The 25,692-nt window shown below is 41.5% G+C and overlaps 1 protein-coding gene across 1 annotated transcript in view; it reads left to right on the forward strand.

Moving 5' to 3' along the window:
- Positions 1-648: 648 nt before the first annotated feature.
- Positions 649-25,692, forward strand: part of TMEM245 (transmembrane protein 245) — a 92,727-nt gene continuing 67,683 nt past the window's right edge. The window contains exons 1-5 of the mRNA XM_064443269.1: positions 649-1,397; positions 12,524-12,641; positions 13,879-13,980; positions 14,934-15,041; positions 22,400-22,612. Of these exons, the coding sequence (XP_064299339.1) occupies positions 777-1,397; positions 12,524-12,641; positions 13,879-13,980; positions 14,934-15,041; positions 22,400-22,612 (1,162 nt within the window). The 5' untranslated portion in view covers positions 649-776. The remainder of the gene's footprint in view (positions 1,398-12,523; positions 12,642-13,878; positions 13,981-14,933; positions 15,042-22,399; positions 22,613-25,692) is intronic.

The following is a 25,692-nucleotide window of genomic DNA, read 5'->3' on the forward strand; positions in this document are numbered from 1 at the left end:
CGCCAGCACTGAGCTAGTTCAAATGTCATGCATTCCAGCCCTCAGAAGAGTCGTTTAAATCAAGCATATTAACTACAGAGGCATTTAGACCAGATGTAACATGTTAGGTGTCACCCTCACACATGGACACAGAGGTCTGGTGTATGCCAGGTGCATGCTCCTCCTGAGATATTTTGCAAAAACCAAAAAACAAACCACAAACATTTGATGCTACGTAACATCACAACACAAATGCTGGATGTAAAAAACCAGACAGAACTACTTTTTCAGTGGGCCTAGTTCCAGGTGCTTCCTTGTTAGACGATTTGATGCCACAGCAGGTTCGGACAAGACAAAATTCTCCAGCTGGTCTAACCGGTCTGGCTCTCCGTGCTGCAAATTTGTGAATATTTTCAGGTTTCCAAAGCAGCAGTAGGGCCGGGAGAGGGTTTCACGGGGCTGCGAAGGGGCCGAGGCGTGCTGCCGGCCTCCTTCGAACTCCAGCCCTTCCCGAAATTCTTCTTGGGCGAAAGTAACGGAGGCGCCGGGAGGGAGGGTCGGGACGAGGTCCCCCGGGACCCGCGGCGGGGAAGAGGGCGGCGGCGGGCGGCTCTCCCGGAGCAGGACTACATTTCCCAGCACCCCTCCCCGCCGGCCTGGGCGCACGCCCCTGCCCGGAGCCGCACGGCGGCACTACAGCCCCCGCCGGCCCCGGCCGCATCTCCGCGCCCTCGCCTCTGGCGGCACCGGCGGCGCGGCCGTGCCCGGCGCTGGGCAGCAGGGAGGGGGCGGGCGCCATGGCTGACAACGGAGAGGCCCCGGCCGCGGCCCCTCCGGGCTCGCCGGCCCAGAGGAGGCAGCCGGGCGGCGCCCCCAGCGCGGGAGCCGGCGGGGCGGAGGGCGCGGCGGCGGCGGCCATGCCGCGGCTGCCGCTGGGCAGCCCGGGCGGGGCGGCGGGGATGTCGCTGCCGCGGCTGGAGAAGCCGATCAAGCAGGCCTTCTACAACACCGGGGCGCTGCTGTTCGCGGGGCTGTGCTGCGGCGCCGCCGTCCTGGTCTACTTCATCCTGGAGGCCTTCCTGCGGCCGCTCCTCTGGGCTGTGCTCTGCGGCACCTTCCTGCACCCCTTCAAGAGCTCCCTGACGGCGCTGGGCCGCCGCTGGCTCGGCCGCCTGCACCGCTCCCGGACCCCCGTCCTGCTGGCCGCCCTCCTCCTCCCCATCTGCTTCGCCAACTACGGCGTGGAGGCGCTGGGCGAGCAGGTGCTGCGGCGGCGGCGGCTCCTGCTGCTGCTGGGCGCCGGGGGGCCGCTGCTCTACGGGCTGTACTGCCTGGGCAGCTCCCTGGGCGTGCAGCTGCTGCTGGCCCAGGCCGCCCGCCTCATCTGCCAGGGGCTGGACTACTTCAGCAGCCAGTGGGTGAGTGCCCGCCTCGGGCGGGAAGGGCTGCGGGGCTGGCCGGGGGTCCCCTGCGGGCGCGGCGGCCGCCCCTTGTCCCCGTCCCTGGCCCTCACCACCCCGTCCCGGCCGGGGGGTGCGCGGCCCACCCGGGCGGGCCGGGATGTGTCCCTCGGCCGCCCCCCTCGCCCTGCGGCCCGGGGGGTGCCCCGCGGGGCGGGGAGGGGAGGGGGCGCGGTGCCGGCCGCCATCTCACTTGTTGCGCGGGGGCTGGCGGGCGGCGGGGAAGGCTTGCGGGCCCGAGCGTTTACAGTCGTAACGCGCCTGTTTGAAGTTTTCGCCTTTTTTTTTTTTTTCTTTTTTTTTTTTTTCTTTTTCCCTCCTGTTTTTACACTGAGGGGCGCGGAAGCTCCCCTGGCAGCGGGGCGGGTGCGGGGCGCGTTTCGGGGGGTGCGGCGGCAAGCCGCCGGCTGTCGCGGCATCGGTGCGGGGCGAACCCAGCCTTCGCTGTAAAACCGCGTGTAAAACAGCTTTGAAAAAAGCCTCCCGAGCCGTAACCCGGGGCACGGCGAGGTGCTGTGGGTAATCGAGTGGGTGCGGCGGAAGCAGATGCGTCTCCTCTGGCGGTATTTGGCGCCCGTGGTTTAGTCGTGCCCCAGTGTTTGAGATGCTGTTAAATCAGGGGTGATTCAAGGGAGGTCTTGGGCAAACACCGGCTCTGTTGGGTTGCAGGATGGGTCTGAAGTGTTGTGAAATAGCAGTTCGGCTCTGCAAGTGACTTCAGGGTGTGGGGAAGGAATCATAAGGCTTGTTTCATCAAAGTATCAGTGTGCTGATTTTTTTTTTTTCTTAAAGTATCAAACGGTGCAAACTCAGTTTGACAGTTAAAAAGTAAAGCTCTTTATTTAACTTGCCAATTTTACTTATGGTAATAAAGACTCTGGGAGACTACTCTTCCCTGTGTTGTCTTCGGTAGGGAGGCTAGTTAAAACCTGTGGCAGAACTCATTTTCACTCTGTTAGTTATAAACGTTGAATTGAAAATGCAAAAAAATACTGCATGTCTGAGGTAAATGGAGATGTGAAAGCACAGAAGATCAGTAAGGTGTTCTTTTATTAAATGGTTCTACTTACATATAAGTACAGTTGGCGTGTTCAGGCTGTTTAGTGGCAGAGACTTTTTTGAAGCTGCTCTAGCTCTTTTTTATTTTTAAAAGAAGAGAAAAAGCAAAACAAGACACCTGCCCCACATACACCTTGGGTGGAAAATGGCATACACTAGGTTTAGTAGGGATATATGTGGAGATGAAACTGAGGAACTACCTAAAACTGATCACCTTATGTGGGCAAGAGAAACAAACTGTCAAGAAGAAAAACCCACTCTCCCAAGTTTGTCCAGGTGTCTGATTTTGAGTTACAAGTATTTTTTTTGAATACTAGTTTTATTCCTTTGGTGGAGCCGGTGCATGCTGATATCTCAAACACAACTTTGGAGGTGTTTACCAGAAACAGTAGTTCTCCTGGTGGTTTTTTTTCTTGATAACTTTACCAGAAGTAATAGTTCTCTTGATATTTTGAGATATTCCTAGTGTGAACAGGATGAACTGGAGAATGTGTTTTGTCTTTTGAAGGTAAACATTGGAAGAAAATACTTTCTTGACTTTCTATTCTGAAGTGTTGTCATGCGCTGGAAACCGTCAGGGGAGATGTGCTTCTGGTCTGTTTTGTCCTCAGAAGTATAATTAAGACTGAGTAGGTAGAGACACTCTTTACAAAGAGGCAAGAAACAACCTTCTTTACCTTCAGCTGAGTGGTAGAAGAATCTAACAATGGCTTGGTACCGGTGGGAAGTTTTGATTAGTTGCCACACAATTTACTTGATAAGCCTAAGATTTTTATTTGCATTGGCCTACCTGTTTTATTTTTAACAAATCAGCAATGTTGCTACACTAACCAACTTGCCTAAGTCTGGTCCTTTATTCAAACTTGGTTAATTAAGCTATACTTCCACCGGGTAAATGTAAGATTACTAAAGGAAGTTGCACTGATTCAACCTCATAACTGTGGCCGTAAAGCAGTGCTGGACGTCTGTGCGTGCTCAGTGCAGTGTTGTTTAGCAGTGTCTGATACTTTTGTTTTGCGCCCCTGTTTCTGATATGACACTTGTGTTTGCCGAAGTGCCTTAAGATTTTAACTGGGCAGAAGACAGCAGGCTCCCAGAACTCTTCTGGCTTGAGTTCCCTGGGAAGATTTGGGGTTCGTTTCAAAATAACTGACCACGGATTTACTTAAGCAAACCAGCTGCCGTAGCTTTCTAAGCAAGCTGCCTATGCAGCTTCTGGGGCCCTGTATGAGGGAGAGACTGTGGGGCTTCCCTTAGTAAATAACCTCAGCTCAGCCTGGCATCAGCTATATACCTTACAGTGTTTTCCTATTCCAGTTCTTGAATTTTGCTATTACCTGATTTGTATTATCTCAGAGCCATAGCAGGATAACTTAATTTTATCGATACTGATGAGGAGCTTTGAGCTGGATCAGTTAATAGTATCTGCTGTAACTTCGGTTGTGTTTTAAAGCCGTTTAATTGCCATGTTATATTGCAGGGCTCTGTTTGCATGTGTACATCATGCTTGTTAGCTGCATAGGAATTTTGGATATTACAAGTCAGTTTCCTCCATTGTACTGTTCTTCTCCGGGATCTGAATCCTCCATGGTTTGTTCTGTGTGTTATCTTGCGTGAAGATTACAGCTATTTTTGTTTATAGGTAGTCTATGTGATAAGCAAAAGTAATGGTAATTTAGTTTCTTGCGCTGTTTCTTTTAGCAGCCCACTAAGCCAATCTAGATTTCTGTGTTTTGATACAGAATAACTTGACTAACAGAAAATAAATAATTTTCCACTTAGACAGCAAGGAATACTTTCTTGCCAAGAAAATGATATACGAATCATTTATTAAAAGCATAAAAGAGACGAGCAAGCATGGCTTGTTTGAAGTGTGAGACCAGTGTCTGACTAGCGTAGCACGTTGGTTTATAGTAATTTTCATCCTGTGAACTATGAATGTTTGTGCTTCAGCCACCAATGATTCTACCTTGGGCTGCAGACATGTACAGTGTATTTATTCTTATTTGGAGCTTTGCCCCACCTGGGTGCCTCTGCTGCTTACAGAAAGGAAGAACATACACGGTTGTCTTCTCCGTTTCTGATTCCCTCTGCTGTACAGAAGTGTGAGGATGCCTATCATTAGAATTGGACTGAGAACAATTATGGGGTTTTGGGATACCAATTTGATGTTCTCTAACTTGAAGGTGTTTTTATGGTATCTACTAGGCCATGATACAGAGACAGAAATTCTCTTCAGTTCCAGAAAAAAGTCTTCTCCAAATGCAGGAATTGCATCCGATAATGACATAACCGTATCTTGGCACCAGTATGTTACAGAGCATTCTTGTACTGTTGTCCTCAAATCTGGGAAAGCCATTTGTGGTGTTGATGAGTGAAGATTTGGAAATGTCTGGATGGATTCCTGTCTGTGGTTAAGTCGTACCTGCAATTTAGGAATTAGGAATCCTAGATACCTCTGTCATAGGACTGCTTGATAGGTGATCGCAAAACACTGCATTTGAAGAACTAAGTCCAAGATCTTAGGCTAGTCTACAAGCATCTTGTTCCCACTGTCTCCTTTTCTTTCCCTTTGTGCTTTACAGTTCCTGCATCATCTCTGAAGAAGCTTGCTCAAGAAATGTCGTAGGCTGCTGGGCCTTAAAGCTAGGAGCAGGTTATAAATTCCAGATGAGTTCCTTGCTCTGACTCCCAGAAGTCTTACGTAGAGGGCACGTATTCTACATGAACTTAAGTTATGCATAATAGGGAAGGGGAATGTTTATCTTTTTTTCTTGCAAAGGAGGGGAGTTTGTCCCATAGCAGACTGAACATATCCTTAGACATTTATACGCCATGGCAATTTCAGCATGGTTGTGCTTGCAGTTAGCATACCTCCTGAAGACTAATCTTGGACTGACTTGGTGTCGTAGTTTTGTAGGGATTATGCTTGTATCCAGCACTGTATCTAAGGTATGGGAAATTCTGCTTTGTGGCAAGAGTTCAAACTACTTTAGCCTGACATTTTACACTTACAGTAATAACAGGAAATGCCAGCTATTGGTTGTATAATATTTTTTAAGAGGGTTCACATGCTCATATTTATTTAGAAAATAGTTTTTAGATCACAGCAGATTAAATGAATTATACAGCTGCTGTACATTGAGTCTGAAGTTCATCTTTGTAAATGAAATCTGATATAACTGGCAGAATTCTCTGGAGTGAACTTGGTTACAGGGCTGTCAAAATCTTCCTGATGGCCAGTCTTTCTTCCTTAGTTTGCCACAGGTTATTGATCAGGGTCAGAACTGTGTACTTGTGTGTGTGTTTGTTGGTGTATTTTTAAATCTCTGACTGTACTAGGTACAACTTAGGTTGTCCTAACAGTTAGCATGCAGTTAGAGGACCTAATCGTTCCTTTCCTCACTGCAGTGCTGGGCAAATCCAGAAACACCATTTGTCATAACCACTGCCTTGGAATATTGTCAAAGTAGATGTTGTCTATTTTGGCAGGTCGACTGTCGGCTCCCTGTCAGGGAAGCTATCAAAGACATCCACCAGGGAAACCTCCATTTGTGTTGGCACTAGGTGTCAGCAGTCCCTCAAGTAACCTGGGCAGACTGGACTTCTCAAACATGCTTCTTGGCAGACGTTCTGGGTCACAGGCTCCAAGATGCTTGGCTTCTACGGTGCTATTGAATATCACCTGTGGAGGTGAAAAAGCACCTGCATTTTGTGATGCTCACCTGATGAGGCAATTTTTCTTCTAGCAAAAGAAGGGGTCAAGTTTGGCTATGTTAGAATAACTAGAAATGAGAAAAACACAGTTCTGACTTTTGAGTTGCATATAGTTCCTATTTTCTGAGTGTTTCCGGTAGGTGTTGGGTTTTGGTTTTTTTTCCTTCCCATTCTTCTTAGAGCAGGCTTGCAGGTTTCTAAAACTTGGCCAGCATAAAAAAAACCAACCCAAACAAACCCACACCTGAAAAAGCCTTTAAGTATTCTTTCTGCTGTTTATAATAATTCTTTCATTATTTGGTATCATGACTTATAAATTGTACAGCCAGGTACTGACTGTAAACACATCTTCCCCAAACCACTGTTTTTTGGTTTGTTTTCACAACTTGCTAGAGATCAACTCTGTAGAGACCACATGTGGCCTATTTAAAAGCAAGAAGGGGAGGGGCAGAGAAAGACTGAGATGTTGATAGTGTTTTCTTTTCCACCTTTGTTTTTCCTTTCCACGCCTACCCTCAGATTTGGGAGAACCTGCTGTGAGGTACCTTTCTTGAAAAGGCTTAGGAGCTTGTTTAGATTTATATGCAGCCCCAGGCACTAAGCTGATGCTAGTCTTGAGCCTAATGATACATGCTACACAAAGTTAGTTATCTTTCAGTATTTATATGCGTTATTTGAACACAATGATACTGCTTTTTCTACCGCTTCTGAAGGGAATGATTGTTATGGAACTGTCCAGCAAAATTGTAACTGTGCTTTCTATAATAAAGCAAGAAGGTGAAGAAGTTGTGTATGTTGAGGAGCCATCTCTTGTGAAAGTGTCATCCTGAAGCATGTCAGAGGAGTGGTGCTCTGTCGGCAGGGAATTTGATGTGGTCTGAAAAACCTCTTTTCACAAGTGAATTTTAAAAACAGTATTCAGAAAGAAAACTTTTCATTAATAGAGTTATCATAAATAACTTTTGCATTAAGACAGGAAAAGTGAACTAAAGGAGCAGCGTTTTCAACATCCATAGCTGCAGTCTTCTGCATATCTCGGGTGTAATGGATTTCCTTAAATTCACAGTGTAGGAAGTGTTGCAAGACATAAATATTTTTAACCCGTGTGTGGCAGTGTTGATTTTGATGGTCAGTTCCCCCCTACCCTAGGATTCTAGTTACAAGCTCATAATTCCGTCCCTTCAAAAAGGAGTAGTCTCACTAAAGGCCAGGCTTCTGTCCATTTCATGTGGTTTAGCAGCCTGGGCGTGTTAATGGCAATCACATCCCCATGGATATATGGCACAGTTGGGGTTTCTAGAAGAAACAGAACTGGTATGCTGTTCTAGACCTTTGGGCTTAGGACAAGGAATAACCCAGTCTGTCAGGTTTATGCCTACTTGTGTGCACTTAGGAAAAGAAATCAGGGTGTCATTTACCTGCTTAGGTAAATGACAGCTTCCTTAGTGAAGGGAAGAGGTGGTTGAGTTTGTTCTGAGGTGTCTGTTTGACAAAGACTGTCTCCATGCTAAATGACGGGCAGTTACACTTTCTTCATTCTGCCAAACTCTGTGCGTTGTCTGGTATCTCCCCTTGTGTACTGTGGGATATACAGTAAAGCCACATGGAATTAATTTTGGTTCTGAAAACTGGAATCAAAATTACATTTTGATAATTCCTCACCTGCCTCCATATTATCTTTTTTTTATTGTGTAGAAAACCATTTTCCAGTGAACAGACAGGTAAAGAAATCACCATGATGTTCATAATGGCAAACATAATTTGACTTTTAGTGAGGCATTTAGCACCTTGAGTTGCTTCGTTTTTAAAGTCCAACACTGTTCTGCTCAGCTTTTGTGGTAGGTTCATTTTCCCTCGCCAGCCTGCATTGCCACTGAGGAGGAAGAGGTAGAAATAATGAAATGCTGTCCTAAGGTCACTCCTTTGAGCAGCTTCACTCGGTGTGGCACTGTTTTAGAAGTTTACAAGAGTGCCATGTGATTGTTTGGTCAATGTTTTTAAGGATTTCCTATTCTAAGAAAAACTAATGAAAAACTTATTTCCAAATGAAAATTTTATTTTTAAATGTTAAAGGGAAGCAGTGAGATAGTTAGGATTTTTTTTTTTTGTCCTAACCCTGAAGCAATCTGGAAAATACGAAACTGGTTGAATCAGATCCATAGTTTTATCAAACAGCTTTAAATTTAAATCTCTATTAAAAACCCAAACAAAATAAAACAAAAAAGTCACCAAAACAAAATAAGAAAACCCACAAATGAAACCCTAAAAAACTTTGCTATATGATTTGCAAGTGGAAAAAAGCAGCCTGGAGAAAACCAACATTTTGAAATGGTAAGGGGAGAGGGTAGAGCTACAACTAGAGATTGAAATGGTTGAAACACGCCATTTGGTAGGTCCTGACTTGTTAAAAACTGGAAACTCGGAAGGTTGGCAGGGTGTATATCAACAGAAGTGACTGTGGGCTATTCTGCTCTGTGTTCACTGTTGTGTTTACCATGAGGTGGTTTACACAAAGCAGGTGAGAAATGTGTTCCTTGGTGGATGTGCTGTTGTTGGGGCAATGCTGGAAGGCTGAGCCTTTCCAACAGCTGTGAGGGGCTGTTTGTGCTTACCTCAATTCTGACATATGTTTTGGTTGCCCTGTTGTCAGCACCCCTCTTAGCTCTGTAAGCCTGTTTAGCTGAATTAGATTATAAACTCCCCACCCCCCACAGGTTTTTATCAGCTTAGGGAGCTTGAGCTGGCTGGGTGAACGTTGAAGCTGGTGTGCAGAGGAGGTGGGACTGCGTGACTGGCCGTGGGAGAGAATGAACTGCCGCTTTCAGTTGCAGTGAGCTATTAAATGAGCTCATCTGTAAAACCTGTCCCGTAGAGATTAACTTCCTGATAGGAAGAAAAGGGAGTGAACTGTGTAAAGAATTTTACTCTTCAGTATAAATCAATACAAATGTTGTCAAGAGTTGAGTGGTAAGAAAGAGTACGTTCTCAGTGAATAATCATGCCACAGCCAAAAGAGTGCCTCAGATTCTCAAATTCTGTCAACTTAACTGGGAACAGACTTTCAGTAGCATTGGTGATATGGTCATGCCAATAAATACTAGACTTTCCAACACTGAAGTTTAAAAGAAAAATCAAAATGCTGAAGCAGGTGCTTGAACTTAACATAAAAACTGCATCTTTCTATTGTGTAATTTTGCCTCCAATTTGCAATTTAAGCCCTTCAGGCTTGCCTAGCTGTCTCTAAATCTGGCGTTTCAAATTTACCACTGCAACTGAAAAGTGGATGCTGAATTCCAAGAAGTTGCACTGCAGTCTTAGTAGGTGTTTATTCTGGGAAGCAGGCAGTTTTATTTTGTATGTCTAAAGGCAAAACCACCTCTTTGCTCAATTTGTGAGGGACGCTACAAAATGCAAAGGAGATGTGAGAAAAGAGGTCTTTGCTATCTGTTCAGACAATGAAGATAAAACTGAGGGAAGAGAGAAGAAGGAATGCTTACCGGATTAAACCATCCTAAAATTCTGATGTCTGGGAAGTATGCATGTCTATAAATAGTAATTGTGATTGAATAGGCATTTAAAATCTTGGAGTACATGGTAAAAGTTAGGCATCTGCAAATGACTTGAACTTGATAAATAGTTTAATGGTAGCTAATGCATTCTTCAATATCTGAAGTGTGTGTATTAGTTATCTGGTTAGCTGCACACTCTTATAAATCAAATTTATAGGCATTTTGGTTTAGCATGGAATTTGTATCCATTCTAGTTTCACTGCAATAACTACAGTAGCTTAATTTTAATGAACGTAGGCAGTATCCATTATTCCCATGGTGTCAAGTTGTTGAGATGGACATGTAATAGTAAAGAGGCTGTTAATATTTTCACACTCTTGTAACCAAAGCCTGTGGAGACCGTTCAGAAAAACAGTGGGAAAGGTTATATAACATGCATTTAAAGGGTTAAGGTATGTGTGCGGGAAAGTAGGCTGTTGCAAAGTTAGTATAGGATGAAATACTAGTCTGTGTCCTTTCAAGTTAATTTGCTTTGTCAGTTGCTTTCAGCTATGAATTGTTGGAAGTAGGCTACCCAAGTTAGAGACACAGGCTACCCTAGTTCCCATACAGTGTATTTCTTGCAGCGTAGGGAAGTGCATGGCTGTAACATTATCTGATAAGGAACTGATTACTCCATGGTGTCACTGAAATTAAACTTCTTGAACCAGTCAGTTGAATTCATAGGATTTTTACTGGGCTTTAGAACTGTTATTGTTTGATCTCCAAAACAAGATGACTTGTTTATTTTAAAATAATGAGCTCTTTTTCTATATTCAATAGAAATAAGAAATACTTTCACTTGGGTCATTTGCTAAGCTTGTAGAAATGAGACTTGATGAATTATTGTAACTTACAATACAAAAAATTACTGAATCCTAAATGCAGAAATGCTAGATTTTAGTTCGGCTACACGCATGGCTAAAAGCAGTGCAACATGTTTTGTTTTGTTGGCTGTTAAACATAGGCTTATGCCCTGTTAGCCTCCTACCTTTGGCATAGTTTTAATCAGAAAGGTTAATTCATTGAACTTAGAGTCTCCTATTTGTAATTTATCATCAAATTTAAAAGCTAAAGAGAAAAAATTTCAGCATCAATGCAAATTTATCATACGAAGATGATGCGCAGCTGATGTTAGCGAGTAGGATGCTATCTTCAGCCTGAGTTACCTCTTGCAATTACAGTTGTGTTGTAACGTGCCTTGTGAATGAATTTGTTACGAACATATACTGTTAAAGGAGTGCTGCCGTGCATTTCAGATCAAATTTGTTTTGTTTGACTTTTGTCTTAATGTCTAAGAGTGTGTTAAAGACATTTGTCTTGAGTCCATATTTGGCCATTAGCATTACATGCTGTTGATGCAAAACTAGAGATAGCAGTGAAAAGCTGGACTGATCAGCTTTGATAAGAAAGATTAGTATGAAAAGGGTATATATTTTTTCACATTTTTATGCCATTTCAAATTACCTCATGTGTATGAGCGTTCCCTCTGAAGTAATGGGGTCCATCACTGCTTGTCTGCTGAATTCAGTACAATTAAGATTTCCTCTACACCAGTTGAGTACATGGGAGTAGTCGCACAAACCTGCTTTTCACAGGGACTCTTCTCTCTTCAGCGTAAGTCATATAGTACAGAGTGAAGAGGTAAAAGCTCTTCTGGTGTGTTGTGTCTAACTGCTTGTTTTGTGTCTCTGCCAGTGTATTCTAACTTCTTACAGCGACTTCTGATTCAGCAAATGCTCTTAATAGAAGTTCTGTTTACAATTCATTGGGATGTAAGGATTTATAAGTGTAAATCTGAACGTGGCCTTAACTGGTTATGGGAATGTTTGTTGACTTTGAGCCAGAAATGTTAGAGGATTTTTGTTTTTTTAATAAGAATGCAACACAGCTTTTATTTTTACAGGTTTTCGTACCTCTTTTCACATAATCTGATGAGTAGCAGCTTTTCACCTCCTGTTGCCTCTTTGGGTTTCTGCTTTCTTCTTGTCAGCATTTTCAAGCTCAAATTCTTCAGCTCAGGATTCTTAATTGGAATTCTCTGTGATTCATCTGATGGGCAGAGTTGTAGAAGGCAGTTGGAAGCAGCAAAACCAAAATGACCACATCTGCCTCTTGATACGTTGTTACGGACATTTTTCTGTCTCTTTAGTGTTTTTAGTTAAATATTTGATAAAATTACATGGCACAAGCCATTTAAAGGCATGGCTTTTTTGAGGACCAGCACTGCTGAGGAACAGCAGTTTTTGTTGTGCTTCCTCATGGCTATCTTTGGCTTAAACCCCACTTTGTCTCTTTGGACTGAAACACAGGAGCTGGCAAGCTGCTCTGTCCTGGAATGAGTGGTGCTCTGCTGGCTCTGTCTCCCAGAGGCCCCACTGGTGCCACTGGTTTCATTTAGGTTCTCACCTTTCAGTTACAGAGTAATTGCTTGGTCTCAGCTGCAGAAATGTCTTCCTTCAGGGTCTGTGTCTGGCAAAGCGTGGATACCCCCTCACGTTAGAACCATACTGAAGGCAGGCCAAAGGTACACCTAGCCTGTCCTTATACTTCACACAAACTTCACGTTACCCTTACATGGAACAAAAGCTGCTGTAATTAATAGTTCTAAAATGTAGGCTTCTTAAAGAATTAGAACCTGACTTCAGTTCTCTGGATATGGCAGTTAGGGGTGCGTGCGTGTGCGTATACACACACATCAGAATATAGCTGTATTGTAGTGTGTATGTGTACATACCTGTGCTTATCTCTTTCTTAAAGATATGGACGTTGGTAATTGGTTACCTGCTGATGGTTTCATTCAAGTGGACTATAAGCACAGAACGTTACTTAAAAGCAATCTCCGTCCCTGTCTGGATTATGCTGCTGTTTCACTTAGGTGAGTAACAATAAGTTATTACTCTATGCGCCCACAAGGATTCTGTTGTCGTGCAAGCAAAGCTACTCGTCTGCTTCTCTGCTAAATCTTTGTAGTGGAGTCTTAGCTGAGATGCAGGCTGTTTTCTCTGTTCAGTAATTCTGGCTGCATGTGGCCAGCGGGGAGCATTGGAGCAGGGAATGGGAAGGTGTCAAGATGCTGAGCAACATGTGTTTTCCACTCCTCCTGCCCAGTTTGTACTTCCCATGGTTTTCCCTTATATGGCTTACAGACCTGGTACTGACTCCCTGACAGTGGGGAAGGGCTGGGGTCACATGTGGGTGGATTTAGACTTTCACTTACGATGATTTTTAATAGTAGTATTATTTTCTTGAGAGCCTTTCATTAACCAAGGCTGAAGCTGTAAAATGCATTTAATACTAGTAACAGAAGCAAAAAAAAAAAAATTCTATCAGAAATCAACAAGCACGTCGATATGATAACAATATCAAATAAACTTACCAGTAATCTGTATAATCTGTTAATACAAGGCTATAGTAATCTATTTGTGTTAGTTTTATTTTACATATTTAATGTAACACATTAACAGATAATATTATCAGAGTTCATGCTGGAAGTATCATACAAATGGTAGAAGACTATCACGATGTAAGGTTTCACAGCATAGTTCATGATTTACTTTGCTTTTGCAGCAGGCTTCAAGAGTTGTTCTGACCATGTGGGGAAGCTTTCCCGAGGTTTTAAGCTACGTGTAATGGCTTTGCATTTGCTTACATTTTGACAGTCTTGTATTTGTTGGAAATACTGCTGAAAAGCAAAAACCCAAGAAGGCACTGCTTGATGTCACTCTGTGGAGATCTAACATAAATACAGATTTTTGAGGGGTAACTTGATTTGCCTCTGATATCTAAAATGTTTTTATTTTGTATGTATTTGCATGTAATTTTGCACATGGGTTTTAAAATTGCTCTCTAAAGTCAACCAGCATTGTTTAAAGTTACTGAAGTTAGGAATGGTAGCGACTTCATTTGTTCATTGAGAAACCTGTTCACGTCTCTTTTTTTTCTATTCTCCTTTCTGTGAATGTAGAAAACTTGTTTTCGTTATCACACTTCTTAGTTTCTGCCCATGTTGTTCTTGATTGACGTGGTGCCTTTCTTGGTTTTGCTAAATGTAGGGTTTGTTAATGGTGCAATTTCTCTTGGAAAAAAAACCAAACAAAGCCTGTGTCTTTCAGCTTCTGTGGCAGGTTCCTGCAGAATTCCTGTGTTTCTGGTTATAGTTGTTCTGATGACCATAGGCATGTTGCATGAACAGCAGAATGGAAAGGAGTCTTCTGGTAAGAAATGCGTCACTATTTCTTTCATTGTTGGAGGCAAAAGTTCTGTAAAGTCAAGTGAAAGAATCTGGACAGTATTACAGTAAATTCAGTATCATACAGATTGCAAGAATTTACAGGAAGATTTTTAGTATGTTTGTTTCCAAGTGGTTTAGGCATGCCGGAGTAGATCTTTGATTCTTTACAGAAAATCTTTGCAATGGACTGATGTTTATTTTCCTTAGCAATGTAGTGACTCTCATTATCAAGCCCAATTGTTTACAGAATCCTGTATGTAGTTTCAAGCATAAAGCAAGCCCAGGAAATTTGAAATCAGAGGCTAATTTTGAAAGAAATGGGCAATGTGGGTTTAGTAGCTCCTATAATATTAAATATGAGATAAACTGGGACAACTCCATCCAGCAAGTTTCTTGCATTTAGTCATTTTGTTTTTAAAATATCAGTTTCATAAAACTCTGGATTGTGTTTAGACTTTGAGAAAACTAGGTTTTGCCTGTTGTGGGTTGATTTTGCATAAAAGCAAATGCCACGTATTCCTTTCTAGTATGAGCTGTATGATTATTTTGGGAAACTTCTTTCCTGTCTTGTTGTTTTAGTTTACTTGAAAGTTGTCATAATCTTGGTTAGTTAAATTGATTATCTGGTATAGAGACTTCTAGATTAATCAGACTACCAGCAGCTGCGAATGACTTGGTCAGTAATAGTTCATTAGCAATCAAAGTGCTAAGCAAATAACTGGTTTTGTGTTTTGGCTCCAGGTGTATTGTATTACTAAAATTGATAGCACTTGTTCCTGCTTGATCATATTGACTACTTATAATACATATTAAAAATTAACAGTGTCTATCCATAGAATTTCTATTGCTTGACAGCTTCAGTGGGTATCAAGCAACAAATAAAAAATTTTAAGACTTAAGCTTTTCTTTATTTACATACACATATATATTTTACAGGGGCAGAGCTTCCTGGGCAGATGATTTCCATAGCTGCTTCAACAATTGCCATGGCAATTTCAATGACAGAAGATGAGTCCAGTAATGAACGTTCCTCACAACCCTCAGGTGACTGAACACTCTGTAAGAAAACATCTGAATTTGCTCTAAAGGCATGAAATCGGAGGGAATTAAGAACAAATTTCAGAGTAGTCCCTATCCTCTTCATCCTGTCCAACACAGCACATTTATACATACCTTGTGAAACAGGTTTATCTGTTTTTAAAAATGTTAAAAAGACAATAATATAAAAGCTATCTTTCAAATGGTAGTTTACATGGCTGGCTGTACATTTAGAAGGCCTGGCTGTAAGAATTCCCCCACCCCACCTGTAGTGAGTAGTCTGTGGTCTCTTTCCTGTAGTGAGTTTACTTGACATTGTAGCTTGAATCACAGTAATTTCACTTGCAATAACACACCTAGAAATCTGTAAGAAATGGCTTGGAAAAGTTGCAAAGAAGGTATTTAGATGTCCATTGCTGATTTTGAACCTTACCACCATTTTTCTGGGTATGCCTTTGATGGAATGGCATACTAAAAAAATAAGCTGTTACAGGGATCTCTGGAAATTGAAAGGTTTCTTCCATTTCCTGCAAACAGACAAAACAGGTCATTCAACTTGACAGACTGTGAACTTATAAAACTTCATTTTTGAAACTGGCTGTGTCTGAGAGTCATCTGCTTCAAGACAGAATGTTCTTAATATTGTCTGTAATGTGTAAATTGTGCTCCAGAGGAGAAAATGGTGATTGTGCAGGAAAGAATTCTTTGAGCATGTGGCATTAAAAACTTCTCCCTAAATGCCACCATTTATGAAAGTTAAAAGTAACTTCAGACACCAGGTGAAATGGTGTAGAACAAGCTCTTCAGAAACCCTTCCATGAAATATAAACGCACTTCCTAATTCTAAGTATGTCAGTGTAAGCTGTACTTCAAAACATGTTTCATTTTTAAATATAAAAAGGACAGCTTTAGACAACTTACTCTTTTCTTATCTTTGTTACTACATTTTACATGACTACTATCAAAATATATACAGAACCCTATGGGCATATGTCCTGAAATTCAGGAGTGGAGCATCATGGTGACAGTTCTCTTATATTGCTGTCTCTAATATTTCATTTTGGAAATTAGATTATTTTTTTAGCTGGATTTTGAACACTTGGTCAAACAACGGTCTCCTACAAATGTGCTATGTAAGTGGCTGTGTTCTTGTTTGTTGCTTGTGGTTTTTTTTTAAACTTACACACCAGTTTTAATTTTTTCTCTTAAGACAGTTTTGTTTTATGTTTTTAAGTTGTAACGTCACTTTGTAAAACCACAGTGCTTTTACAAAGGTGTCTTTTATGGTGAATGTTTTTTGACTTACTTTCTTGAGACAGTTAACCAGATGTATTTTTTGTCTTATGAATCCCAGAATGGTAGGGGTTAGAATGGACCTCTGGAGATCATCTTGTCCAACCCCACTGCTTGAGCAGGGACACCAAGAGCAGGGGGCACAGGAACATGGCCAGGCGGGTGTTGAATGTCTTCAGGGAAGGAGACTCCACAACCTCTCTGGGCAGCCTGTTCCGCTGCTCTGTCACCCTCAAAGTAAAGAAGTTTTTCCTCATGTTGAGGTGGAACTTCCTGTGTTCCAACTTGAGCCCATTGCCCCTTGTCCTGTCGTTGGGCACTAATGAAAAGAGCCCGGCCCTGTCCTCTTGACACCCACCCTTTAGATATTTGTGAGCATTGATAAGATCCCTCCTCAGTCTTTTCTTCTCCAGGCTTAAAAAACCCAGGTCTCTCAGCCTTTCCTCATTAAGAGAGATGCTCCAGCCCTGATCATTTTTGTAGCTCTCTGCTGATGTCTCTCCAGTAGTTCCCTGTCCTTCTTAAATTGGGAAGCCCCAAACTGGACACAGTACTCCAGATGTGGCCTCACTAGGATGGAGTAGAGGGGGACGATAACTTCCCTCGATCTGCTGGGCACACTCCTTTTAACGCACCCCAGGATAACTTTGGCCGCCTTGGCAACAATTGCTGGCTCAGGGTCAACTTGCTGTCTACCAGCACTACCAGGTCCTTCTCAGCAGAGCTGCTTTCCAACAGGTCAGCCCCCAGCCTGTACTGGTGCGTGGTCCTCCCCAGGTGCAGGACCTTGCACTTGCTTTTGTTGAATTTCATCAGATTTCCCTTGTCCCAGCTCTCCAGCCTGTCCAGGTCTCGCTGCACGGCAGCTTTGTCTTCTCCAGACGAAAAAATCCCAGTTCCCTTAGCTGCTCCGCATAAGACTTGTTCACCAGACCCTTCACTAGCTTCATTCCCCATCTCTGAACATGCTCCAGCACCTCAGCGTCCTTCTTAGAGTGAGGGGCCCAAAACTGAACACAATACTCAAGGTGTGGACTCACCAGCACCAAGTACAGGGACACAATCACGACCCTCTGAGTTCTGTTGTTGAGCCGGTTCTCAATCCACCTTGCTGTCCACTCATCCAGCCCACACTTCCTTAGCTTGTCTATGAGGATGTTATGGGACAAATTGTCAATAGCTTTGCTGATGTTGAGCTAAACAACATCCACTGTTCTCCCTTCATCTACCCAGCCAGTCATGCCATCATAGAAGGCTATCAGGTTGGTCAAGCATGATCTCCTTTTGGTGAATCCATGTTGACTACTTCCGATAACCTTCTTTTCCTCTACATGCCTGGAGATGACCTCTAGAAGGAACTGTTCATCACCTTTCTGGGGATGGAGGTGAGGCTGACTGGCTTATAGTTTCCCAGGTCCTCCTCCTTGCCCTTTTTGAAGACTGGAGTGACGTTTACTTTCCTCCAGTCTGCAGGCACCTCTCCAGTTCTCCATGACCTTTCAAAGATGATGGAGAGTGTCTTGGCAAGAACATCTGCCACCTTCCTCAACACTCATGCATGGGATGCATCCCATCGTGGCCCGTGGATTTGTGAGGATCCGGTTTGCCTAGGTGATCTCTAACCCAATCCTCCTCAACCCAGGGGAAGCCTTCCTTCCTCCAGATTTTCTCTCACCACTGGGGGCTGGGATGCCTGAGGGCCAGCCGTAGCAGCTAAGACTGAAGCAAAGAAGGCATTCAGTAACTCTGCCTTCTCTGCATCCTGCGTCATCAGGGTCCCCAACTTGTTCAGCAGCGGGCCTACAGTTCCCCCAGTCGTCCTTTTACTGCTGGTGTATTTGAAGAAGCCCTTCTTGTTATCCTTGATGTCCCTTGCCAGATTTAGTTCCAAGTGGGCCTTGGCCTTCCTTGTTGTGTCTCTGCATACCCTGACAATGTTCCGTTGTTGTTTTCCTTCGCAGCAGGAAAAGAACAAATACGGAGTTTCCTGTTTACTCCTAAGAATAGTTGAAATAATCTTCCAGCAGTCCGTTGGGAATTAGCGTTCTATTGTGATACATGTTAAGCATCCTTTTCGTCATCTTTGGTTTGGAACTTCTGTGTGAATGGTGATGAAACATTCTTCTATAGCAAAAAGCTTACCTGCAGGGTTAAGAAATTGCAATTCTATTTTTTTTCCTCTGCAGTGTTTTTTGGATGTTTTGTTATCTTGCTCTGGAACTTGTAATGCAGCACACATCTATTTTTATGTAAAGTTTCAGATTTCGAAATGAATCAGACAGGTGGAGAGCAGACCTCAGGAGGAGGTCTTCCTTGTATCTATCCTAAATATGTCAGTCCAGGTTGATTGTCAGTAGCAATAACTATGCTTATATTGTGTTAAAAGCAATTGTAGAACAACCAATGCTTCATGTTTTCACTGTTCTCCCTAAATTTGTTCATGAAAAAAATCAGGAGGGGAAATAAGCCATATTGATTTTATAGGTTCTTCTGAACACTCATGTTTTTAATTATTTTGTTGTTGAATAATGGTATTTAGTGTTGGGGGTGAAAAATTTAATGATATCAGTGAAGGTGGCCTGACTTGTCCTTCCTGGTGTCCCAAGAATTTCCAGAGTATACAGCAAATCAGAAGCCTGCAACTTAAGAAGCAGATACTGCTGCAGTATTTTGTTAGCTACCTTGTAGGCAAGATTCTATTGTCTTTTTGGTTTTAAATATGATAGATACTGAAATCCTTAAATGTAGTCATGCCTCTTACCCACCCTTCCCCCTAAATTTTATTTTCTTAAAAAAACAAAAGAAAACCCAACAAAAGCCACAACAAAAAACCTAAACAAACAAAAACAAAACAACACAATCCCCCAGTTTTCCTCCTGAAATTACAGAAAGATGTTGTTATTCATGAAGGACTACTTTCGTCCTGGTGTTCTGAAAGACTTTTTCATTAATAATGATTAAGAAAAAAAAAATCACTGTTTCATTTAACTCTGAAGATTTTATTCTGATACTCTGCTCTATAGAGATACAGACACTTGCCTTCCTGTTTGTGCTGCCATTCCTTCTCCTTTTATTTAAGGAAGGGGAGGACAATAATTCAAAATGCTATGCCAGCAAGAAGTTGACTTGACAGAGAATATATTGTGTGAAGAAAAGAACATGTCTTAAGACAGCCTGGAAAATTGACTTTTTTGTTGTTTTTATTCAAATAAGTATCATACTTTCTGATTTTGCTAGACTACTTTACTGGGTATTATGTTAGCTATTTGGGAAAGACTGTCACGCCTTCGTTAGTTGGAAGATGGATGTTTTTCAGGTTCCATCTCTAAACATATCATGAAGCACCCTAAATGGGGCTTTACAGAACCTGAAGTTATTCTAAATCAGTATTGTGATAGTCCTTTTTTTCCTATTTGTCTTGACAGGGCAAAGGTTTGCAGAGCATATCTTGCCAACAAAATGTGACTATTAATTTGCAAAGTCTGGTGGGTTTTTTTCAGGTGGATCAACTTTGTGAACTGACTTCTGATACAGTCATCTGACTGGCAGTTCTGATGCTGAGGAGTCTGTGTTTGTCATGGGAGAATACTGGGTCACTGGCAGTGCCAATTTAGTTTGGCTTCAAGTGTTGCAGAACTGGATTCTGAAAAACCTTTCTTGTCTTGGGATCCCCAAGGAGTTTACAGTCTTTTTTTTTTTCTTTTTGTCTTCCCTTTTTTTAATATTTTTTTTGTTTTGATCTTGTCAGGTCTTTCCCATCTCTGTTTTGCATTCTGTGTACAGTCCCCTCAAGTTAATAGGGAAACTGTGGGAGGATGAGGCAGTTTAATTGGTACTACTCTTAACATTACTGTTGCTGTTATTTACTTAAAGTATTTTCATTGCAAAAATGCGTTGATCACATTTTTCATTACCAAAAGAAGTGAATGTCCTCAGGGCTTTTGGGGCAAAGAGTGTCAGATAACTTTGATCTTGAGGCATAGACTTAAGCATATTAAATTTCTGTTTTTTCTATTTTGGCTTTTAGCTCTTCCTTCCCTTTGATAAATATTTGAGTTTCTGCTTGTTGTCATGTTACTTCTTACGTTTATTATATTAATTTTGGAGCAAAAAAGTGAAAAGTGTTGAGTAAGCTCAATTGATAGGGGAGAATTCTCAATTATGGATGTAGTGCTTTCATATTTGTGTGCCTTTAGGGCATGATAAGCTGGAACCATATGTTTCTATTGGTGCTCTTCTGCTTAGTTAAAAATAGACTGAGAAGTACAGGGGAATGATAGACCCTCTATTTCTTATGACAAAACCACTTCTGTCTATCTTTTTAGGAAAGTTTCTGTTTGCAGGTAACTCTCTTTCCCTTTATGAAGAATTAACTCATGTCTCTTTCTCCAGAGTGTAGTTTGTATATGATAGGGCCGGCCTTCATGCTTTTAAGACACAAATTGATTTGCCAGGAAGCACTCCACTTGAAGCTTCTGCTGTGTTTAGCTGCTTGCAGAGTTCCTTCTTTCAGGTTGCACGCTGTAATTCCTGCGGGAGTATTCTGAAGTTCCACCAAATATGTTACCAGCAATCAACTGATGTTTCTGGCATCACCCCGGTGTATATCAATTGGGAGAATCTGTTGATCAACCGTACTGTGTTAGTGTGGTGGGGAAGTGTTTATAAGCTCTAAAAATAGTTTCCTTACTTGTAGAACACCAGTACATATCTCTACAACAAAAGAGTGTTCATCCAGTGTGTGAGGCTGCAGGATTTGTCACTTACCACTACTGTACACGTATGACAAATCTGTCTTCTCTTTCTGTGCATTCTAGCTGTCATGCTTTAGGCTAGGAATGGCTCTAGTGACACATTGCAGCTGAAATCGCATGTGTAGAACGTGAGTTGTTTGACTGATATGCATGTAGTATATTATAATACAGTTTTTATAGCAGTCTTTCTTCGTGGGAGGAAAGTGGTTGGTGTTGATGTGACACAAGTTCAGTGAAAGACTTGTGTTCATTGCTTACCTGCTGCAGTATGTACCAACATAACAAATTGCCTTTTATTCTTCAGCAGAGAGTAACTTTCCACGTTTTCTTGTGTGTGCATTCTTACATCATGGCTGCAAATTCTTCTCAAGTAGTGGTGTGTGGGAAGTGTGTGCATTTCGCCACCAGCATGGGGCCTCAGTAAAAGTTAATGCTAGTGTTTTCAGGGAGCTACTGAAGATGGATTTGGTGTCACCCATAGTAGGCAGATTTACCAAATAAAAAGTTAAATAAATAAATTACTATGTTCTCTATACAAGAATTTGAATTTGGACATAATATTTTTGCCTGATGTAGCTATTTACTGTTTATTTATAAGTGCCTTTAACACATCAGTTCACATTTTTGAACTTATTTATAAGTTAGTAAACATGAAATTGAGAGAATGACAACATTTGTTACCCAGTAATTTATGCTTGCTCTTGTTACTAAAATATGTTACGCAAGCAAGTAATTTAGGACCACAGGGTGAGTGCTGTGTTTGTAACGTTGAGTGTTCAGGAAAAGAAAAAGTGAAGTAAGAAATCTGTAAGATACAAGCTTTCTCTTCAATGTATGCTGCATTTGTCTTTTGTTTAAATGAGCTTTGAGCTAATCCAAGATTTCTTTTTGAATACTTGACGTAAAGAGAAATCAAAGATTTCTTTTAAGACTTTATATTTCCTTTAGAAGTGAATTACATTTTGTTTTACAGGGTTTTACAGTTCTTTGATAAAACACATTTGGCCTGTAATTTACATACAGTGACCGAATGCCTCTTAGAGGCTGTAGCATCTTTTCTTCTCTCCTTCTCCCAGAACTGCCTGGCATGGTTTTGCATGATGTGGGAGAGCTTACGCAGCCCTGTTCTAGCTTTCAAAATTCAGATCAGTGCCAGGGCTGTACCTGTGTTTTAGAGAAATTACAAAATAAAAAAAACAACCCCCCAAAACCAAAAATAAACCAAATAAAAGATTAATTTGGGACTAGGGAGCATATTGCATTCTGTGGTGAACATTAATGTGATAACTTCCACTGCTTTGTTTGTGTTTGTTTTAGGAGCAACAGAAGGTGATCAGCCTCCACATGCTTCATCATCTTTCTCCTCCTCTTCATCCTCTTCTGGGGGCAGACAAAGACCTGAGACTGGATCTTTTCTTAGAAAAAAGAAAACTAGTGATATTTACTTTGTTGCACTCGTGTGGGCCATTGTCATTGTTCAGATCTGGCTAAATTTCTGGATTGTGCAGCTATTGCCGGTGCCTTTTGCAGGTAATAATCCGACTATTAGAAATATATGTTAAATGATGACTTTGGATAGCCTTAGGCTTTGTGTCGAATAAAATAGAAGGAAAGGCTTGTATGAGTTTTAATTTCAAACTTTTCAAGACTTTTAGTTAAGATGAGATAAATTTTAGCTTCAGATAGGAAGATTGCTGTGCACTGTTTGTTGCCATGTAGTAGATGCCTCTGTAAAATTGCTTTGCTGGCTATTGTAGTTACCTGGAATAATTTAGTGCCATACCTTACATTGTAAGAATACTTCTGGTTTAGAGTACTTCATTTTTATTTCTCTTGATGTCATGTCTTTCATGTTTTTGCACCCCTAGATAAAGAATATTTTAGCTCATGCTAACTTTTAATTTCCATTGAAAATGAGTTGCTAGGCTCTGTGGACAAGTCACAAGGTAAATTTCATTCTAATTCTAGCTCTGAGGTTAATTAGCTTTGTTGCTTAACATCTACATGCATCTGTTCTCTTACATATCAAGCAAGAATAGAGTACTTAAAGAGGTTATTTTAAAACTGAATGCCACTTTTTCCAATACTGTTTTGGGGGATGAATAGTGAAGATGGGAACTCCGAAAACATGCATGAGCTACTATGAATCTGAAGGCATTTCCTCACATCCCCTTACTGTAAACAAAGTGAGTTTCCTAATTTGCTTAGGCTTTCTCTAAACTTCAGTTAAAATGCTGTTTTTCAGCATTTTTAAATATAGTTAACATGTAAATGTAGCTATTTTTCCCTTTTACCATGTCTGGTGGCTTGGCCCCAGCTAGTGGCCAAGTACCCTCGGAGCCAATCTTTTCCTGCCTTCCAGTGTGGCTTCATCCATGAGCTGCAGTCCCTTTGGGGAGGTGCCAGCTCAGGCATCTCCCTGTCCCAAGGCCACAGTCCCTTCAAGGGGTCCATCTGCTCCTACATGGGTCCTCCATAGGCCACAGTCCCCTGTGAGGTGTGCCTACTCCACCATGGAGCACTTCTACTCCCCTGGCTTTTTTATTCCTTCTGTTTCTTCTTCCTCTCTATACACTTGTTCTTTCTGTGTTCCCTCCTTTTCTCCCCCCTTAGTGTTTTATGCCCTTTCTTAAATATATTTTTGTAGAGGTATCACACCCATGCCTGATAGGCTCTGCTTTGGCCTGTGGTGGGTCCATCGTGGAGCTGCATGTCTGACTGTGGCACTGTAGCAGCAGCTAAAGGGTAATGTGATGGTTAGGCACATAAATAGCTGGATACAGGGTGAGAGGAGAGAGGGGTTTTGATCTTTTTTTCATTCCAATGTAGTTGCTGCAGAAGAAACTGCCCAGTTTTGGTGTCTGGGCATCATGGGAAATGGTGATGGCAGGTTGGATGTTGGAGCTCATAAACAAATCAAAAATGATAAAGGGATTAGAAAATAAATTTTAGACTTACTAGAAGCAAGCTTAAGTGGCTTAATTTATTGAAGAGAAAAGTCAAGGAGTGACTTAACCACTATTTAGAAATACCTGCTTGGGTAGGAGGAAATATGGATGCAATAGTTTCGCAGTTAGGCAGACAAAAATGAATGGTTTTAAGCTTGAGCCAGACAAATCTAGATTAAAGTGCAAATCTATAACTGAGATGGATGAATACTGCTGCTGCCAGTCATTAGGTCTGAAATAGGTCCCCAAATGATATGACAAAATATAATTTTGAGAATACTTTTGACTTGTTGCCTTAGCAGTGACACTTTGGCCATTAAGTGCTTTTTCTTGGCATGTAGCTGAGTATAACTAGATCACCACATATAAAAAGGTAATAAAATGATGAACAGAGCCAAATTTAGAACAGCGGATCACATTGAGTGTCAGAAGGTGAATGACGATAACCTGGATTGTTAAAAAAGAGGTGGTATTAAAAATACTTAGTACTGGAAAATAGGAAGGCTTATAAAGCAAGTTTCCTTGCAACTGTTCAAGTTTAAGGAGACTAATAACTTCAAGCACTTCTGAGACCTTAAGGAGAATGCTTCTAGTATGTACAAAAAATAAAATAACCCCCCCAAACCTTAAATGGAAAGGTGTTAATTTCACCATAGTTCATTATATTGGTAGACAGGGCTTACATGAAGTAGCATTTAGATTATTAGAAATATCGTGGTACCATTAACATTTTTTTCCTTGAATGCATTTGTACTTTGGTAGAATAAGATGCTCTTTTAAAACTGCTTAATGAAAAGGTGAAAAAAAGGCTTTGGAATTCAAAAGATAAGCAATAAATCAGGTTGTGGAACACTTGTAGCATTTTACTCAGTGATGTGAGCCTGGGAATCCTGGTATTGTCTATTTTTAGGATCTTTCGTTTACTTCCTTGCTTGTTCTGCTGCATCCTTTTTGTAATTCTGCTTTTGTCTTCAGGTCATTTTCTGCTTCCTGGAGATGTTTAGAATTTCTTATTATGCAGCCTTTCTCTTCTTTAGCTCACAGCTTCCTAATAACAGTCCTTCTTTAGCTTTTTCTCTCTTGCCTCTTTTTAACCTAATGTAGTTACAGCTGGGTGATTGACTGTAGCACCTCCCGAGATCACCTTTGCAATGAGTGTATGCTCTAATTATTTTAGAAGATATTATTTAAACACTTTTAAATAATAGCAGAAGGTTAGAATGCCATTTCAGATATGGTGTTCACCTTTTAAAATGCAAGCTTGCCCTGTTTTGCTGAGCAGTTTGTGTGTTTACCATGAGTGGCATTTCATCATACAAAATGTAAGCCTGTAAGTTAGGTGCGGGCACTCACACTGTATTTTGTCCTTTTTTGTGTGTTTGCCATATTATCTTTAGCAGAAAGATTATTATTCTATTTCTTCAAGAGAAGAAATCCCGTATTTGCCACATGGTGGTGCCAGAGGGTAAGTAAACCAAGCATCAGTAAATTGTTGAAAGCACTTTCCATGAACAAGAATGCCAACTGTTACAGGAGTGGCTTACAGAGAGTAGGCTCTTGTGGAACTTGGATAAATGCCCTGTGGATATTAAAGTTAACCTTTTCGGCTATGTGCATCATTTTGCACATGTACAAGTAGAAGCATGATGTGAATTTCTGAGA

The sequence above is a fragment of the Phalacrocorax carbo genome, chromosome 2 (genome assembly GCF_963921805.1).
Source record: "Phalacrocorax carbo chromosome 2, bPhaCar2.1, whole genome shotgun sequence".
Classification (NCBI taxonomy): domain Eukaryota; kingdom Metazoa; phylum Chordata; class Aves; order Suliformes; family Phalacrocoracidae; genus Phalacrocorax; species Phalacrocorax carbo.